We start from the raw sequence: 20,967 nt of genomic DNA, 5'->3' as shown, positions 1-20,967 counted from the left end.
AAAGGCACATTAAATTTGCATCAAATACATTTCAGTAAATCTGCCAAATTTGAATTTCAGCAAATTTGCTCAATAATCTAAACAAAATTACCAATATTCATGTTGATAACATATGAAAGTTTTATCCCTTCATCTTCATCCCAACCCAAACTGGTCATTTGTGGTCAGGATATATATTAGCGATGGACACTGCAAATTTTCAGGATTGATTCAGAAAAATCAAGAGAGCCTTGGCTAATTTGGCATGGTTGGAATATATACCTATATTGAAAGGAAAATTGAAGTATTGAAATCTGAAATCTAAACCTTATGGTATTTAAAATAAAGTACAAATAATAGAAGTATAATAATAGTAGAACTATTGCTGTGTATTGTACTATGGATCAATTGGTTGCAAGTTCAGATCACAAAGGGAAATAAAAAAATATATTTTTTAAAATGTATATTATATTAAAAATAACACCATTTAAATTACAACGTTATGACTTGCTGTTATTTGGTCACCTTGACTCAAAAATTGAATAAAAAGTGATCCAAATGTTGTACACACAAACCTCATATTGTAGAAGCTCAGTAAATATGCCTAGCCACAGAATCACAAAAATTTATATTTTTAATTTTTAATTTGTAAAAGAAATAAGCTTAAGTGACTCAGTGTAAAATGTGTACTCACTAGTGAAAATATAGCAAAAACATAAATAGTAGCTGAAAACTGTTGTTAACTTTGTAAATCCATATTAAGAAGATTAAGGTTAATTGCTCCGGGCAGTACAGAGACAGAAACTCATTTAATCAATATATTTAGGATTCTGGCTCTTTGTGCTTAGCATAATTGCAGTGTATCAAGAACCATTGACAAAAATTTGTGAAATGCATTGGCGTCACATGGGACCTCCGTAATACAATATTAACAACGCTAAAAGTCTTGTGCTAGCTTTTGTACTGGAGCGTTTCCAGAAAGTGAGTTTTGGAGACAGTAGGCATCGACTCCAGAGAATACAGACATAAAGAGATGGGTAGAGAGCAAATAAACTCCACAGTATAATTTGCTGCTCATCTGAAATTAAAGAGTCTATTGATTTCAGTGACCTAAAGTAACAGGCAAAGGAGCTGTTAGCAGCTTCATCAACATTATATGAATATCAGTGAACATCAAAATTCACATTTAAATTATGTGGTCAAAGCAAGAAGAGCTAGAAGATATCATCGCAATGTAAGAAATGGAAGACTGCAGCACATTCCTCCTGTCGTAAAGAAGAGACAGCTGACCCTGACAATATGTAAGGGGACTGCACATTATCCCAAGAGGAAAATCTAATCAGACTTCAGCAGGCGTGTGACTATACAGTATCTGTCTACCTTGTCAATTTTTCTTTCTTTCTTTATTTATTTATTTATTTATTTATTTCCCTGTCATTCACTTCTTTCTTTCTTTCTTTCTTTCTTTCTTTCTTTCTTTTTTTCTTTCTCTTTCCTTCTTTTAATTTATTTTGGCACCTGGGACAAATAAGTTAATTTTCTCCTAAGTGTCGCACTTTTAGTACAGTGACCTGGAACCTTCCTAAATTATTAACCTACAGGTTAACCTTGTATTTGCAGGTTATTAGCACTATCCGACCTATATCATGAAATAAAAGTATCTGCTCCCACTGTCATCACATTGACAGACACATTGTCACGGTATGACTCGACCCAACGGATGGTCGATCACCTAACGGCACAATACTCATACCACAGGGATACCATACCCGTGGGGAATGGGGAATGGTCACCACCTGAGCTCAAACCTGAGCCTGTCCCTGCACTCCTCTAATGCCCTATGCGGGTCCTTCCCCCCACTGCTGTCAGGATACCTTGTTCCTAGTAGTTATCTATTACTGCCCTGGCTAGTGCACTAGCCGGCAAGGAGCACTAGCCTCACCTCTGCAGATAATACACACAGGGGGAAGTGACAAACACCAAAGGGACAAGGTAACACAAACAACACACTTAGCTTATGTACACCGTCCACTGCTAAACTCCATACCACAAAAAACAACAGCAACTGGACTCCAAACACCAGACGTGGCTGACACCAGAGTGTTGCTCCTGTTAGGCTGTTCTCAAGAAAGGAACGTTATCACCAACAGTCAGTAACGCCAGGTCACCAGTGGGGGGAAAACTGACATTAACCCCCCATGGTCCAAAAGAAAAAAAGTTTTAAAACTGAGTGGAACTTGAGCTGCCACAAATCCAAAAATGGATTGTTACAGTACCCCCCTTTCAATGAGGGGCCTCCGGACCCTCAGCACCGGACCTCACCTGAAAACGACACATGGTGAGGACGCCTCGATCAACCAGAATTCACCTCTGCAGACATGTGACCCTCAGGTTTACGATGAATGCAGCCCGATGAAGGTGACAACAATGCAGGCTCCGAAGGCACAAGAAATCTCCAAAGTGCCGACCTGATGAGTTGTGTATGGGCATTATTGGGGGTAACTCCAGCTGGAAAGCCCTCGAGCTGAGAATGGCCGACACCCGATACAGCCCAATTATTCTAGAACTCCAGGTCCCAGTAGCACACTTCCACCTGATGTTTTTGGTGGACAACCACACGTACTCGGACGTACTGTAACCGGATTTATGTCGGCATGACAACTAGGCCATTTAAAATCCGTGTCCAGGAACATGTCAGGGACATTACCAATTCAGTCAATTGCCTTGAACCTTCTCTATTAAAATCTATCCCTAAGCATTTTTTTGAGGCTCACCATAGTAATCCGAAGAGCCTCAGGTTCTGTGGGATTGACCATGTCTATATGGGGATTCGGGGCGGTAATATTAAACAAAAACTCCTTCAAAAAGAGACACGGTGGATGGTCACTTTGAATACACTCTCACCGATTGGCCTCAATGAGGCCATCAGCTTCAAGTCTTTTCTTTAAAATCTGCGCTATTTTAATTCTAATTTTCAGGACTGGGGTGTTTTTAAACTTTTTTTGTCTTGTATTATATGTTGTGTTAGTGTTGTACTTACCCATACATTTATGATTTCTTGATCCAGATGTCTTTTCTGCTCTTTCTACGGTTTGGGAGGAACTTGCTGAGGATACCCCATAAAACGTATTTTTGTCCTCATCGGTCTTCTCTAACAATCGGGAGGAATTTGTGAAGAATACTTTATTATATATCTAAAGTGGCAGTATCTATAAATATATCTTCTTTTTTGACAGAATGCAGATCTGACTTTTATGTAATAATCTTTCAGTATGGGCACTTTTATGAATAGATTTCTAAACGATAGTGTATACTATATGTTTATATACTCTTTTATTGTATAATTATTATAATTGGAGAGTTTGTGTATAGTTATATTAATATATATCTGTCCATGCACTGTAATATCCGTACTACATTCTGCACTGTAATAGCTTTATATTGACCACTGCCAGCTATGAGCTATCGGTCTCCGTTTTAATTGAGATGTTTATACCATAGATGCTATCTCTGGCCCCTTACAGCTGGTTACTGTCTTCATTGTAGATTTCTTACCCTTAGGCTACTTCGGTATGTAGTCCTTATTTCTATCTAAGGCCACTGCCGCTGCGTATATAGCTTCAGCTTGCCGCCCTTGTATTTACCTGTGCCCGGCATTCGTCCTTCCTCCTTTGCTCTCTTTGGTAGGAGCGCACTCCACGCATGCGCTGTGTTGTCCCTGATGGCGTCCTGGGTTGGCCGCGTCTCCGTGGAGATGGGTGGAGATGATGCACGTCCTCTCTCCCATGTTTCATGGTGCGCGGTCGTCCCTCCCGTCTGTGGGCGGTCACATCATGTGGAGACGTATGCCAATTGGACCAAGAGCCTCCCACTGCCCTACATATACCCCAGTCACTGCTCTTATTAGCCACGCCTCCTGACGAAGCCACGGCAGGTGAAACGCGTGTCGAGGCTTCCTCCCCTGCTCTTAGCACGCCGGTATTTACCCTGCAACATGTCCCAAGGTAATTCCACTTAAACCGCTGTGTTACATGCTTATTATCTTGCTGCCTTGGTCATATCATGTGTTTTCCATAATTTTTCGTACACTGGGTTTACCCTCTTAAAATGGTCTAATTGGGATCATATTGCATCTGCAACTATTTACCCTTGTATGGATATTTAACACATGCCGGCATGCAGTTGGAGTTTGGGTGCCTGGATTTTTGTTGTCTTTAAGCATTGCTTTTGTCATCTATGCATGCTACTGTTTAGCTGACTTTTCTCCCTTTCACTTGCTTTTTGTCCATATATCGACTATTTATACTATATGTTTGTATATTTAATACCTCAATATACGTACTCTTTTGCATAATTATCAATTGTTGATACCTCTGCTTTGGATACGGACCTAGTGCTAGTTATCTGCACTATGACTCTATAGGTCTTATTGTCCTGTTTTTTAGGTTTAACCACATGTACTCGTTCACACACAGGTCCCTACCTGAATGCTTATTTCCACGCATACGTTTGCCACAAGACGGTGAACTCTTTACAGAATCGACAACAGAGGCATCCCCCGTGTCACCAAACTCACAACCCCACTACGCACAAAGGGAACCACCACCCTCCCCTGACCCCTCCTCCTAAGAGTACTCCAACACTCAGGGTTAACTAGTGGTGAGGGTTGAGTCTTGCCCCTACTCCCTGGCAGCACCTCTGCTGCCCATACCAGAGAAGGGGTTGGTTGCAGAAAGACGGCAGAGATCGTAGCTCCAGGGTGCAGTCCTTACATGACTGGTCCCAGGTGACTACTACCCTGGACCGCCAATCTATCACCGGGTTGTGTTTCTTTAACCAAGGGAGGCTTAAAACGATAAGGAGTTGGCATACCCTCCAAGACGTAGCACGACAGGGACTCTACATGACCAGTCCCTATCCAAAGGTGTATATTGTCTACGACTTGGGTCACCCTCCCCTGGCTGAGTGAGACAGAGTCAATGGCCTGTACACTTAAAGCTCCACTAGCATCCTACACAAAAGGCCATGGGTTTGAACAAAGCGAGCACCCACCAAATTGACTCCCGCTCCACTGTCCACCAGCACAGGTGCAGTCTCAGTTACCTTGCTCATACTTTATATTGAATCTGTACTCTTATCTTGTGCATGCTGATGCAAGAGATGTCCGCTCAAGTTTCATGATCTGTGTCCGACTTGCGGGGAGGAAGTTAGGAGAAGGGGAATATTTGACATCTTGGTGGGGGTCGTGACTGACAAAGACACCCACTGATATGCTTGCAATAAATATAGCACTTAAAAACCTTTATCATGTTTTGTATTTAACTCTGAACAGGTATAATCGTGAGACAGCAAGGCAGTAAAGTACAGTTAGCCTTGGTTGCATTTGCATTAAGGAAACCCCAGGGAATCATATATGTGGGCTGTGAAGTGAGTAAGCCAAACCTCTGACTGCTCAATTTCCCTGACTCCGGACTCTGACTTCCCAGCACTGCCTCGCTACTGAGCATGTCCATAAAGTGCAGAACAGATTCATCTCAACTAAAATCCTAGATCCTTAGATCCGGATTAAAACAGACATTTATAGTACATTTAACACTTTCCCTAATTCGTCTGAAAACATTTAGAGAACATACTGTTGTGAACTTACCTAATTTATTATACATTTTGGGAGTCGGAGTCAGTCCAATTCATACTGACTCCAACATCACCAAAATGGACACTGACTCCACAACTCTGATTAGAGGGTTTGGGGTACTTTTGATTTGAATTGATCTGCCACAAATCAAATTTCCCGAGAACATTTCGAGAAAGTGACAAACAATTTGCAAAAAATATACTCATGTCTAATAACAACCTAAAATAAGCATTTTGGACAGATGTGTCCTTCCTTAGCTTTTCTTGGCTTAACATGTGCCAAGATGAGTGTCCTGAGATGATATTCTATTGGCAGATGTTTATGCTGTACATGTCCTTGTGATTTGCTTCTCATCAATGATTTAGCTAGCAGTGTTATAGTGTTAGAATAGTGATATCTATGCATTTGTTCTGACCCTAAGGCCATGTGCACACGTTCAGGATTTTTCGCGGTTTTTTCGCGTTTTTTCGCTATAAAAATGTGATAAAAACGCGAAAAAAACGCATACATATGCCTCCCATTATTTTCAGTGTATTCCGCATTTTTTGTGCAAATGTAGCCTTTTTTTCCCGCGAAAAAAATCGCATCGCGGAAAAAAAGCAACATGTTCATTAAAATGCGGAATTGCAGGGGATTCAGCACACCTGGGAGTCCATTGATCTGCTTACTTCCCGCACGGGGCTGTGCACACCATGCGGGAAGTAAGCAGATTATGTGCGGTTGGTACCCAGGGTGGAGGAGAGGAGACTCTCCTCCACGCACTGGGCACCATATAATTGGTCAAAAAATAAGAATTAAAATAAAAAATAGTCCTATACTCACCCTCGATGTCTTCCCGCCTCTCAGCTGCATGCTGCCGCTTCGGTTCCTGTAGCAGGTGTGCGGTGAAGGACCTGCCGATGACGTCGCCGTCTTGTGATTGGTCGAGACCGGTCATGTGACCGCTCACGTGACGGCGACCTCATGGAAGGTCCTGCGCGCACACACCATCTATACGGAACGGACGCCGGTGAGGAGATCAGCTGTCTGCGGGTGAGTATAAGCATTTTTTTTATTTTTTTTATTATTTTTAAACATTCTATCTTTTATTATAGATGCTGCAAAAGCAGCATCTATAGTAAAAAGTTGGTCACACTTGTCAAACGCTATGTTTGACAAGTGTGAATAACCTGTCAGTCAGTTTTCCAAGCGATGCTACAGATCGCTTGGAAAACTTTAGCATTCTGCAAGCTAATTACGCTTGCAGAATGCTAAAAAAAACGCGAAAAAAACGGAAAAAAAACCGCAAAAAAAAAATGCGGATTTCTTGCAGAAAATTTCCGTTTTTCTTCAGGAAATTTCTGCAAGAAATCCGGATGTGTGCACATACCCTAAGGCGTCAGGGTAATTTGAATATCCCATGAGACTCTCTATTAACAAGTTTCTGGAATTTGTTGGGTGTGTTTAAAGCTATCTGTTCAAGTGGATGAGTTTGAGACCTTTCTTGTGATTGTTGAGGAAATATTTGGATAAACTATACGTAATAATACCATTCCGTGTAATATTACAATATTATTGTCTCTGCCACACACCTTGATTGAATATTGAATATTTTGTTATTTTAATTGTACTTGGTTTTTGAATATTTTATTTTAGTGGTTTTCATTCAAACATATTTTTTTTTATTTCTCAAGCATATCTGGAATACTACTATATCTTCAAATCATGTATATACCCTTGTCTATGTCCTTGTCTGAAGAGAACACAACAGATTCATGATCTGACACCTTGAATGTCGCTATTTACATGTCTAATATGAATATAACATGTTACTTCCCTATATTTATATACTTTATCATTAGCGATACAACGCCTGTTGTATATATATATATATATATATATATATATATATATATATATATATATATATATATATATATAATGCATATATAACATGATACCAATCATTGACATATATACACTGCACTATTGCACTTTATTTTAGGATCTATTTCCTTCAGCAATGCACCTCACAGTGTGTGCAGATACTTGTCTTCCATGGTGTTCTGTGCTGGGCATCTCCCCGTCTTCTGATCCATCGCGCTTGTGTGATTTGTGGCCAGGCGTTGGCCGCCTCACTTGATCGCGAGGGTAATTGACGGGCTGATGGGCAGCAACGGAGCACTGATGTGCAAATGCGCCACTGTGACTGGCATTAACCGATCATGTGATTGGAAAGACCTTAAATATATACCGGGGCATGTATTACGTTTGACCACACCGCTAAGGAAGCAACATTTGTGAAACGTGCGTTGGGGACTCTGTGCTGATGTGTTGCCAAAACTACAGCAAACAGTATTTACATTTTACCATACTAACATCTTGTCATGTTCCTAGTCCATTTCCTAATGTCTGTCTGATGTGGAAGTAGCTCTGATGAAATGTTTTCCAATTACTGAGAGTGCTATCCATGACGCACACCTGCTATATTACATGCAGCAGGGTATTAGGGAGACTGGCTAAATTCAGGCTACCAAGCATGTACTATTGATAATTATGAATGTGATCATGCCAACTTCATCAAATATACATGAACAATATTTTACAGGCTCTTTTTGTAACCATAGTTAGGCTCAGAATATGTAAATTTTAACAGCAGTTTTTTGTATTGGCAGTAATCCTTGCCCTTTAACCGGGTTATTTTTCACTGATCCTTGTGTATCTGCTTGATATGCATATTTTTAAAATATTATTACTTTATTGTTATTTTCTTAAATATTAATATTGCTATTTGACTAATAACATTGATCTTTTATTAAGTAGCATGGACTGCTACATGTTTTTTGGTCATAAGTGATACTACTTATATACAGCTCTGGCAAAAATTAAGAGACCATTGCAAAATGTTCAGTTTGTCTGATTTTTCTCTTTATAGGTACATTTTTGAGTAAAATGTAAATTTTTCATTCATTCGATAAACTACTGAGAACATGTCATTGAATTTCCAAGCAATACATTTTGTATTTTTTTTCTGAAAAGGAGAAGTGGTCAAAATTACAAAAAAAAACAATGCTTTCAGACCTCAAATAATGCAAAGAAAACAAGTTCATAATTATTAAGAAACAACAATACTAATGTTTTAACTCAGGAAGAGTTCAGAAATCAATATTTCGTGGAATAACCATGATTTTAAGTCACAGCTTTCATGCGTCTTGGCATGCTTTCCACCAGTCTTTCACACTGCTTCTGGAGCAAAAATTTAGGCAGTTCTTCTTTGTTTGATGGCTTGTGACTATCCATCATCCTCTTGATTGCATTCCAGAGGTTTTCAATGGGGTTCAGGTCTGCCCATGACAGGGTTTTCATGTGGTGGTCCCTTAATTTTTCCCAGAGCTGTATTTTGTAAGTTGGACTGGCGGATGGCAGATATGTATCACAGAGGCTTTTGTCCTCTATGATGTAAAACCTGCAGTAATAGTTTTGTACACGTGAAACGATTTTTGCCAGAGCTGCATATTATGATGCCAAACTGGAATGTTTTCAGAACTTTAAAAAAGCTTGCCTTTTTACCCTTAAAATCACCTTAGAGAAGACAAAAGTACATTTGGTGGCAGAAAACCAAGTTTTCCTGATTGGGCTTAAGTTATAAAATAATTTTCAAATGCCACAGTGATTCACTAGTTACTAGGTCACTAGTAGATCCACAAGTGTAATCCATAGTATGTTTAAAATAACTAAAATCAATCATAGGACAAAGCAACAATTACCAATGTGTAATTGTTCCTACTTTAATCACAACATTAAATGCACCCTAAATAAATGATTTTACTTGAAATATAGATAAAACCTATATATACAGTACATATATATATATATATATATATATACAAACCTTTAAGAACAATACTACCTGACACCATAATTCATAATGTGCATTAAATTAAAAGAATCCTCCAAATGGAATTAAACATCATTAGACATTACAGCATCAATCAATCAATGCATTAAAAGACAAAATGGTTGTGCTAATGGGAAACAGACTTGTAAAGTGGTGGATACACAATCCATTATTGCAATCAATGAGTAGAACTTAGCTTAATTGAGAATAGTTCAAAGTTCTCCATGACTTTAAGCTTAAAGACTTGTAGTCTTAGCTTGGATTGTAAAATGGCAGAACAGTCGCTCTTCCTAATGGCTTAATACACTTAACCATCCACATAATTATAGTATCAGATCTGCATTAACTGCTAAAAAATGTGAAGACTTAGAGTAAGCATACCTATCATTTTCTTAGTCACTCCATGTGATTACATAGGTTTACCCTTACGCTATTCCAGACCCCAGAGCATAATAAATGTAAGATGTATAAAATAGGAAATAAAAAAACCTCACTGCTTGCTTACCTCTCTGGCTATTCCTGCGGACTCCCTGCCCGCTGTCCAGTCCTCCATGCCTCATTCACTTAGCATCTTCGTCCCGGTGTTTAATCCAGGCCAGAGATCCAGTCACAAGCAAGCCCCACAAGCAGGAAGTCGTGGCTCTGTGCTCCTTCTAGGCTGGGATGACCAACCAAGAGTAACCACCGAAGCTTGTTCAGTTAATTCAGTGACCTGCTCATCGCTGTAACATGCGAAGTGATGGAGGCACGAAGAATCGAACAGAGACAAGGGTCGTCCAGAGATTTTAGTATGTGGTTTCTTTTTTTTAATTTACTTTTTAACCTTTTCCAAGCCATTTACTGTTCAGCGAGATGGTAGCCACAGCTGGTCACAATTTTGCTGAATTTGCAGGAGATGAGATAACACAATGCTCCCTTTGTACTGCTACCACTTTTATCAAGTTATGACCAATGTCACAATGTCTGAACCCCCAACGACTTAAAAAAAAAACATTAAACTGATCCAATTTTGTTTTTGTCTGCTGTAAATTATCATGGCCATCAACCTGATTTCATGCCAAAAGTCCCACAAGAATGTAAATAGGATGGGTTGTCTGCTGTACATTGTTTCTGTCATGCACAGCTTGTTCAGTCAGCATGATGTGATTTTGGAGACACTGAGCATGGTTGGTGCATCAATAACTGTGGGGCCATAAACACTGTGTGAGTTTATATTCTCTGGCATCATATTCTCTTTTAGAAGCAATGCTGTTTTATAACATTGGAACCACATTTTTGACTTGTTCTTTGATAATCCACAGTACATTTGTGGCAATGAGCCCATAGTCAATACTTCAGATTGCATTATTCAATTCAATATTGCTATGCTAACTTCTGGATAAAACAACACAAGGACTGAGATCTTGGTAATATACACAGGCTTCCTTTTCCCCATCTATAGTTAGTTTCAGGAAAGGGCACAAGAGTGTACATATCACAAAGGTAGACCTGGTAGGTATCATGGGGTCTCGAGAGAGAGGTTTACTGGGCATGGTTGCTACATTCCTTAGTTTAATAAATGCGAAGAACCAGTGCAGTGATCACCCTCTTCAAAGACCATATATAAATAAGAGTCTGGAAGGTAGCCAAGAAGATGGCAGCAAATAAGCAACAACTTTTACTATAAAACTTGGAGAAGATTTAGGCTATATTTACATAGGAACCCTTTCGAGATCTGGTTGATAACAGCATACTTTTTTGACAGCACCTTAGGCTATGTTCACATAATTTTAGCATATGTTTAGTGGCTCCTTTGGGGTTTACATTCGAAGGCTTACATGCAAAATGGGGTTCTGTTGTATGCACTGACAGGCAAATTGATTATAATGATGTAGAAGAAGTCACAGTGTGTTCTGTCCAACATCATGCACCTAGTTGAGACGGTATACCAAGGCTCAGTTGACTACATTTCAGTGCCCACCTCAATTTGTTTTGCAGGGCTTCGGACTTAAGCCCCTATAGAGCCACTGAAAATATACTAAAACGCTATGTGACCTTAGCCTAAGGTCCTGTCAGAAAGCGTGGTGCTATCAACTAGATCTCCAAAGGGGTCCTATTCTTATATTTTCTATGGGTCCCTCACCTCTATAGGCACCCGTAGAAGGTCATATTTATATCACTCATGGCCTTAAGAAATTATATATATGCATTTTAAAATATATATGAAAAAAAAATCAATTGATTGAGCACACAAGCCATCAAAGTCTTAATATTTGGACTTGACTACCAAGAAGGAAATATTACTTTCTAAAGTTTTCCTTGAAAATCCAAATTCAAATCTGTCTTTTTCCCAAAGTCATGCTGATAACAGTAAATTGCAAAGTCAGGGTTACAATGAACTTAGTATGCAAAAGAGTATTATGCTCGATAATGAACTTAATGTGCTGAATTGTGAGACCATGCAATCAAGTAAGAGTATTTGTTGCAGACTGACCTTAAACCATACAGTACGGTGCCATCAGGATGAAGACGAATCATTCTATTCTTCACTGTAACGCCATGCACAAAGGATTTCTTGTCATTTAAAAAGTATGTATCAGGAACCCAGAGCTGATCCGCCACTCTATTGTCCAAGGTCAAATTTAAAGGAATCACTGAATATGAAAGTCTTTTATCCCTCCAAGCCTGCTGAAAGTACATTGTCAGTGTGTAGTCCTGAAAGAAAAAGCACAGACAATAACTAATTTTAATACATTTCCGTAGTGTTATTTTACAGCAGGCGAAACGCAGCTTCATCATGTATTTCAAGGTCTAGAATAGCTCTCAAATGGCTGAGCAAATTATATAGCTTTCTTACTTTTGATATATTATAACATTTTTTATTTAATACTGAATCCATCTATGAACATTTAGGAGATAATTCTGTGTGGTCTGACAGTAGTAAATGTATTTTCACAATCTTCTTTTAATTATTGCATTAATAATTACTGGGGCAGGCAAAGCTTTTAATACACTGAGAATGGTATATTCATTCAGCAAAGCAATACAGTTCTGACTGTATATTAATATACACCACACCATATGCAAAAAGTCATCTTTTATAATGAGTTTTACAAGTAAAGAAAATAATGGAGAGAAACTGCATATGGGAATAAAATCAGAAATTGATATATAATAGCCCTGTGGTTCAGCATTAATCTGGCAGGAGTCTGGCACTGCTAATCCTGGCTCCATGCTCTTAGTCTGTGGATTACCATTTACTAAAGTTGCCACTGACTTATTGTTTGTATGTTCATCTAGTCTTCCTTCAAACCCAATGGAAACTTTGATGGAGCTCACTAGATGCTGTAAGGAGGCTAATGGCCATGTAGTCAATGGGAGGTATGAGTCATAGAGATGGCTGCTCCCTGCAATGCAACCCAGAGTATTTTGCTTTGGTGCACGTCAGCACTAAGATGTCCTTTAGTGCAGTTGGGTCCGTGTTGTGGGTAGCTGTGAGAGATGGGCGGGTCTGGCTACCCACATCCCTTACCTGTGGGTGTGCCTATGGCCTACATAATGGAGGTTGTTGTTTGGCACATGGCCTGTGTTTTGGGAGGTAGAAGGCCTCCTGAATGTGTGGCTCCAAACCGAGCCTGCCTGAGGGAGCAGAGAGCCCAGCTAACGGCAGTTTTGTGTTGTTTTGCCTGCTCGGAAGGTCACTTACCAATTGTTGTTACTGCTGGGTTTATGAAGCGAATAAACCCGCACAGACTTTTTTTAAAAAAAGAAGCACACCTTATGTTTTCCTCCTGCCGCACCTAAGTGTGTACGATCTCTACAGCGCCTTGATACATTTAGCGCCATATCCTTCATATAACAGATCTGACAATGAGTCATGGGTTGTGAGCTATAAACAGATGTGAACATATCTTTATGATACTGTTCCTATCATTTGGCAGAAGTGGTCATCCTAGACCTTAATAAAGCCCTCAGATGTGATCCATGTAGGGAATTAACATTACAGTTAATGTGCATTGAAGTCTATAGTAGGGATTCCCAACCTTCGTCTGTGACCACACCTGACAAACCATAATGGTGCCTGGATCTCACCAGACAGATCAAAGCAGTAAGCTCGGACTGGCCCATGGTGAAGCAGGCAAATCCCCTGGTGGGCCCCTGTGCAGGAGTGGAACAGTAGTTGGACCAATTAATTTGATTCACTATATAATGAAAAATGTAGCATTTCATCATTCATTTAAAAATTACCCAGTTTATAACTGTATAGAAGAAAGATACAGTTGTGAATGAGGAAAATGTAATATTTATATGTAACTGAGCAGTGGGCCAATATCACAGCTGGGCCATTGGCAACAAAGTCCACTACAAAGCGGTACCTAGGTCTGACCATTATTGGTGCAAGATAGTGCCATAATGAAAAATATTGCTCAATTTTATATTTTTATCTCCTGAGATTTGTAAAATATTAAAATATGTACAGAATGAGTCAGTTTTAATGGCAAACCAGAGAAGCTCTGTGAAGTGTATAGTCACTTCTGTGAATAATGACTCCTATTTGACCCTCAGCAACAACGAATGGGCACCTCATCGGTGAGGCCAGACTCACAGTTTGAGAACAGAAAACTGTTTCCCCTGCTATACCGGTGTATGATCATGCATCCATAGTCAGGTCCTCACGGCAAATAAGCGTCACATCATTTCTGTTGTTGGGATACATGACAGTCTGTATGTAGAACAGTGGCATGTGTGCACGGAGCTATATACGACATACACTTTACAGTGCACAGTTTAAACAGGTGACAAGTGACATTGTTAAAATCTTGCTCCTCCAGAACCTCTAACTTGAATTCTTTCGGTAGGCATAGAGACAGGAATGTAAAATGACACCTACTTGCTTCTATTTCTGTATCAAAGGAGTAATATTATAGGATTCTTCATTGATATAGTCTTACAGTGATGAAGCATGTCTTGAATACCACCCATCATCAACCCTTTGAATAAGTAATAACCCCTTAGTGACAATCACCATACATGAATGGCAAAAGTGTGCTATCACTAAACAGAGCTGACCCCGCCACTTGTAACATGGTTGTCTTCTGTGTTACATAGCCAGCACTTAAAAGGGAACCTGTCAAGTGAAAAAATGCCATTAACCAGCAGATATGGGGTTAATCTGGAGGTAGTGTTTTGATCCTGTCTGGTGCCGACACTTAGTGCCCCACTTCAGTTAGGAAATTAACTGTGTTCCTTCCGATAGAGTTCAGGTTTCAGTCACGGAGCAGCACCAACGCGGGGTTCAGTCACCGCTCGGTGTATAGAGTGGTGACTGTAACAACACTGACTGGCCGCCATCTCTAATGTTTATCCTGCTGACAATCAATATGGGGGGCATTACAGCTGCTGCTCTCTATACAAAGAGCAGTGACTGGATACGTCTCGGTGCCACCCACGTGACTGAAACCCAAACAGTACCGGAAGGAATTAAGTTATTTTTTTTCTTGGCAGAGTGGTTCTAAGTGCCGGGTTATTGGCAGGTTTACAACCCTACTAACTTGCAGATTAACCCTATATCTGTAGGATAATACCATTTTTTCATGTGACAAGTTCCCTTTACCATTAAATGATGTGATCAGTGCTACAGTCACTTCTTGTAGCTGAAACACTGCTATGTATAGCACAAGCAATCAGATGATCTCAGCTTCCAGTATCCAATGGGGACGGACTGCTAAAAAAAGTAAGACATTTTTTACTAATTTTTACTAATTACCCAGTTTATCATTGTATAGAAGAACATGAAACAATATGAAAAAAAAAAATATATACAAAACGTTCAAATCACATCCATTTTGCTCCATTAAAAATAAAACAGTAAAACAATTGGAAAAAAATACACATTTGGCATTGCTGAGTTCAGAAATATCCGATTTATTAAAATATTTTTAAAAAATAATCCGATTGGTAAACGGCGTAACAAGAAAATAAATAAAACCGCCACAACTTTGCAATAAAATGCAATAAGAGGTGATCGAAAGATCACAACTACCCCAAAGTGGTATCAATGAAAACATCAGCTCAGGATGCAGATAGTAAGCCCTTACAAAACCCCAGATCCCGAAATATAAAAATGTTACAGGTCTCTGAAAATGGTGACACAAGCAAAAAAGTATTTCTTACAAATTTTGGAATTTTTTTTCACTGCTTAAATAAAAAAACAAACTATACATGTTTGATATCTTCGCATTCGTAATGATCTGGGGAATCATATTTGCAGGTCAGTTTTACCATATAGTGAACATGGTAAAAAAAAAATTGTGAAATTGCACTTTTTTTCAATTTCAACGTGATTGGATTTTTTTTCCTGCTTTCCAGTGCATCAAATGATAAAATAGACGGTGTCACTCAAAAGTACAACTCACCCCACAAAAACAAGCTCTTACATGGCCAAGAAGATGGAAAAATTAAAAAGTTATGTCTCTAGGAAAAAGAGGAGAAAAAAAAATGAAAGAGCAAAACGTAAAACAAGGCTATAAAGAGGTTATAAATGAAAAAAAAAAAAAAATATATATATATATATATATATTTTTAATCAATGAAACAATATATACAGTAGTATATAAAGTTTAAATTGTCCTCTTCTTGAAATGTAAAAAAAAAATAATGAAAAAAAAAATTGGGTATTGTTGTGTGCATAATTGTGCAAACTAATTATAAAAATAATTATCATTCAATAAACACTGAAACGGTGAAAAATATGGAAACTGATTTTTTTACACCACTTAAAGGGAATCTGTCATGTCCTCACATGCTATTAACCTACAGGTATATGGTTAATTTGCAGGTTTATAGTGTTACATTGATGTACAGCCACCTTACTGAACCTGTTAGCAGGTTTTTGCTAAGTAATCTGAAAATAGCAGCAGATAGGAGTTGAAACACAGATTTCAGCTATGTGTCACTTACTAGGCTGTGTGCTGTTGTTTTCTTACAATGAAGGTTCTAACACTAGGATATTATCACTGCTCGGACTACAGCCCACACAACTGCTAGTCTGACCATGCTTTCTCCTCTGATAAGCAGCTCCCTGTCAATGTATAATGTGCACAGAAAGCTGCAGTGTGGGCAGGGTCAGCTTTCTGAACTCTGCTAGATCTAAAAACGGATTGTATCACAACTGCATCACCCAGTTAACTAAGTGACATATTGATGGACTCAGGGTCTCTTTTCCTACACTGTGCTGCTCTCAAATGTAGCAAAAACCTGCTGACAGATTCCCTTTAAAAATTTAAAATTAATGTGTCAATCGAATACGATTCATAATCCACTACAACATATATAGTGAGTGAAAATGTTGCATTTTCTAACTTTTTGTAATCTTACATATCATCTGATCTTATCACTGTGGTTTATCTCAAGTATAATTTTAAAAAAGCTATGTTTGCCCTCCTAGCATGCTGATTTAGGAAAAGTTTGCATTATACGTGGAATACCAATGCTGGAGCATCTGGTCTTAGAATTTAGGTGCTGATTCAACAAAGTATTTACACCAGGTTTCAAAAAACACTTTGAAAAGCTGCCAAATTTTTACACAATGAAGACTGCAATTGTCGTGAAGTCACCACAGCAGCCTGTACAGTGATGGGTAGCAGAGGCGGAGAACTCGCACTGGGGCTGGAGAAAGTAATGCTGCGATTATCATTCTTAGCTGGCACGAGCCTATGGGTTGAAGAAACTTGAAAGCCACTTAGCAATTGTAAGAACATTATACTGTGAATTTTAAACATTATTTGTATGTGGTGTACACAAAATTATGACTGGACTTACACTTTGTTTTTTATGCAATATATATATTTTTTGCACAAGTGATGAAAACTAAACAAAACTGTTGCCTCAAAATAGTTTTTAATTAAATCATTCACATATACAGTATGTATAAAGTATATAAATATATCTACATATGCTTCTCACAAGATGAGAATATCATCAAAAAGTTAATTTAATTCAGTTCTTCAATACAAAAAGAGAAATTCATATATTATATAGAGTCACTACAGAGGGATCTATTTCACGTGTTTATTTCTGTTAATGTTGATGATTATTGCTTACAGCCAATGGAAATCCAAAATATATTATCTCAGTAAATTAGAATAATTAACAAAAAAACACCTGCAAAGACTTCTTAAGCGTTTAAAAAAGGCCCCTTAGGGTATGTGCACACGTTGCGGATTTGCTGCCGATCCGCAGCGTTTTTTTTAGGTGCAGAAACGCTGCAGATCCGCAATTGATTTACAGTACAATGCAAATCAATGGAAAAAAAAAAAAATGCTGTGCACGCTTTGCGGAAAATCCGCTGCGGAATCACTGCAGTTTTTAAGTAATAGCATGTCACTTCTTTTTTGTGTGCAGCGTTTTTGTACCCATTACATTATAGAAAACCGCAGGGGTAAAAACCGCAGCAAAAACGCACAAAAAAATGCTGCGGAACTGCACAAAAAACCGCAGGTGCGTTTTCTGCCAGGAGAGACAGAATCCACACCAGAAATTTCTAAGCCTAATCCGCAACGTGTGCACATAGCCTTAGACTGTTTCAGTAATTATGGGGAAGACTGCTGACTTGGCAGATGTCCAGAAGGCAGTCATTGACACACTCCACAAGGAGGGAAAGCCACAATAGATCATGGCTAAAGAAGCTGGCTGTTCACAGAGTGCTGTATCCAAGCATATTAACCCCTTCCTGACCTCGGACGGGATAGTACGTCTGAGGTCAGAAGCCCGGCTTTGATGCGGGCTCCGGCGGTGAGCTCGCATCAAAGCCGGGACATGTCAGCTGTTTTGAACAGCTGACATGTGCCCGTAATAGGCGTGGGCAGAATCGTGATCTGTCCGCGGCTATTAACTAGTTAAATGCCGCTGTCAAACGCAAACAGCGGCATTTAACTATCGCATCCGGCCGGGCGGCTGGAAATGATGGCATCGCCGACCCCCATCACATGATCGGAGGTCGGCGATGCTTCAGAATAGTAACCATAGAGGTCCTTGAGACCTCTATGGTTACTGATCCCCGGCAGCTGTGAGCACCACCCTGTGGTCGGCGCTCACAGCACACCTGATTTTCTGCTACATACCAGTGAACAGCAGATCGCTGCTATGTAGCAGAGACGATGACGCTGTGCCTGCTTCTAGCCTCCTATGGAGGCTATTGAAGCATGGCAAAAGTAAAAAAAAGTTTAAAAAAAAATGTGAAAAAAATAAAAAAAATATAAAAGTTTAAATCACCCCCCTTTCGCCCCAATCAAAATAAATGAATAAAAAAAAATCAAACCTACACATATTTGGTATCGCCACGTTCAGAATCGTCCGATCTATCAATAAAGAAAAAGTATTAATCTGATCGCTAAACGGCGTAGCGAGAAAAAAATTTGAAACGCCAGAATTACGTTTTTTTTGGTCGCCACAACATTGTATTAAAATTCAATAACGGGCGATAAAAAGAACTTATCTGCACCAAATTGGAATCATTAAAAACGCCAGCTCGGCATGCAAAAAATAAGCCCTCAACCGATCCCAGATCATGAAAAATGGAGATGCTACGAGTATCGGAAAATGGCACAATTTTTTTTCTTTTTTTTAGCAAAGTTTGGAATTTTTTTTCACCACTTAGGTAAAAAATAGTCATGTTAGGTGTCTATGAACTCGTACTGACCTGGAGAATCATAATGGCAGATCAGTTTTAGAATTTAGTGAACATAGCAAAAAAGCCAAACAAAAAACAAGTGTGGGACTGCACTTTTTTTGAAATTTCACTGCACTTGGAATTTTTTTTTGCGTTTTGTAGTACACGACATACTAAAACCAATGATGTCGTTCAAAAGTGCAACTCTTCCCGCAAAAAATAAGCCCTCACATGGCCAAATTGATGGAAAAATAAAAAAGTTATGGCTCTGGGAAGGAGGGGAGTGAAAAACGAACACGGGAAAACGGAAAATCCCAAGGTCATGAAGGGGTTAATGGAAAGTTGAGTGGAAGGAAAAAGTGTGGTACAAAAAGGTGCACAAGCAACCGGCATAACTGCAGCCTTGAAAGGATTGTTAAGGAAAGGACATTAACAAATATGGGGGAGATTCACAAGGAGTGGTCTGCTGCTGGAGTTATTGCTTCACGAGCCACCACACACAGACGTATGCAGGACATGGGATACAAGTGTTGCATTCCTTGTGTCAAGCCACTCATGACCAATAGACAATGCCAGAAGTGTCTTACCTGGGCCAAGGAGAAAAAGAACAGGACTGTTGCTCAGTGGTACAAGGTGTTGTTTTCAGATGAAAGTACATTTTGCATTTCATTTGGAAATCAAGGTCCCAGAGTCTGGAGGAAGAGTTGAGTGGTCACAATACAAGCTGCTTGAGGTCTAGTATGAAGTTTCCACAGTCAGTCATGGGTGGGGAGCCATGTCATCTGGTGTAGGTCCACTGTGTTTTATCAAGACTAAAGTCAGCGCAGTCATCTACCAGGAAATTTTAGAGCACTTCATGCTTCCCTCTGCTGACAAACTTATTGGAGATGGAAATGTCATTCTCCAGCAGGACTTGACACCTGTCCACACTGCTAAAACTACCAATACTTGGTTTACAAACAACAGTATCACTGTGCCCGATTGGCCAGGAAACTCACCTTAACCTCATATAGAATCTATGGGATATTGTCAAGAGGAAGATGAGAGACATCAGACCCAACAATGCAGACAAGCTGAAGGCTACAAAGTACACTGGGCTTCCATAACTCCTCAGCAGTGCCACAGACTGTCTTCATACCATACTGCATTGATGCAAAAAGAGCCCCAACCAAGTATTGCATGTATTTAATGAACATACATTTCAGTAGGCCAACATTTCGGATTTTAAAATCATTTTTCAAGCTGATGTTATAAATTATTCTAGTTTACTGAGATAATGACTTTTGGGTTTTCATTGACTGAAAGCCATAATCATCAACATTAACAGAAATAAACACTTGAAATAGATCACTCTGTTTGTAATGACTCTATATATGAGTGTCCCTTTTTGTATTGAAGAACTGAAATAAATTAACTTTTTGGTGATATTCTAGTTTTGTGAGAAGAATCTGTTCATATACAGCTCTTGCAAAAATTAACCCCTTCATGACCCACCCTATTTTGACCTTAATGACCTGGCCATTTTTTGCAATTCTGACCAGTGTCCCTTTATGAGGTAATAACTCAGGAACGCTTCAACGGATCCTAGCAATTCTGAGACTGTTTTTTCGTGACATATTGGGCTTCATGTTAGTGGTAAACTTAGGCAACATTTAACTTTTTAGTCACAAAAATAATCTTGTAGCAACATTTTTTATTTTCCCAAGGGTAAAAGGAGAAACTGGATGATGAACGTTGTTGTCCAATTTGTCTTGAGTACTCCGATACCTCACATGTGGGGGTAAACCACTGTTTGGGCGCACGGCAGGGCTCAGAACGGAAGGAGCG

The 20,967-nt window shown here is 39.2% G+C and overlaps 1 protein-coding gene across 1 annotated transcript in view; it reads right to left on the bottom strand.

Moving 5' to 3' along the window:
* Positions 1-20,967, bottom strand: part of GABRB2 (gamma-aminobutyric acid type A receptor subunit beta2) — a 528,104-nt gene that overhangs the window by 269,237 nt on the left and 237,900 nt on the right. The window contains exon 4 of the mRNA XM_077266112.1: positions 11,965-12,185. Within this exon, the coding sequence (XP_077122227.1) occupies positions 11,965-12,185 (221 nt within the window). The remainder of the gene's footprint in view (positions 1-11,964; positions 12,186-20,967) is intronic.

Source organism: Ranitomeya variabilis, chromosome 5, assembly GCF_051348905.1.
Source record: "Ranitomeya variabilis isolate aRanVar5 chromosome 5, aRanVar5.hap1, whole genome shotgun sequence".
NCBI classification, from domain to species: domain Eukaryota; kingdom Metazoa; phylum Chordata; class Amphibia; order Anura; family Dendrobatidae; genus Ranitomeya; species Ranitomeya variabilis.
This window is presented reverse-complemented; position numbering and strand designations above follow the sequence as displayed.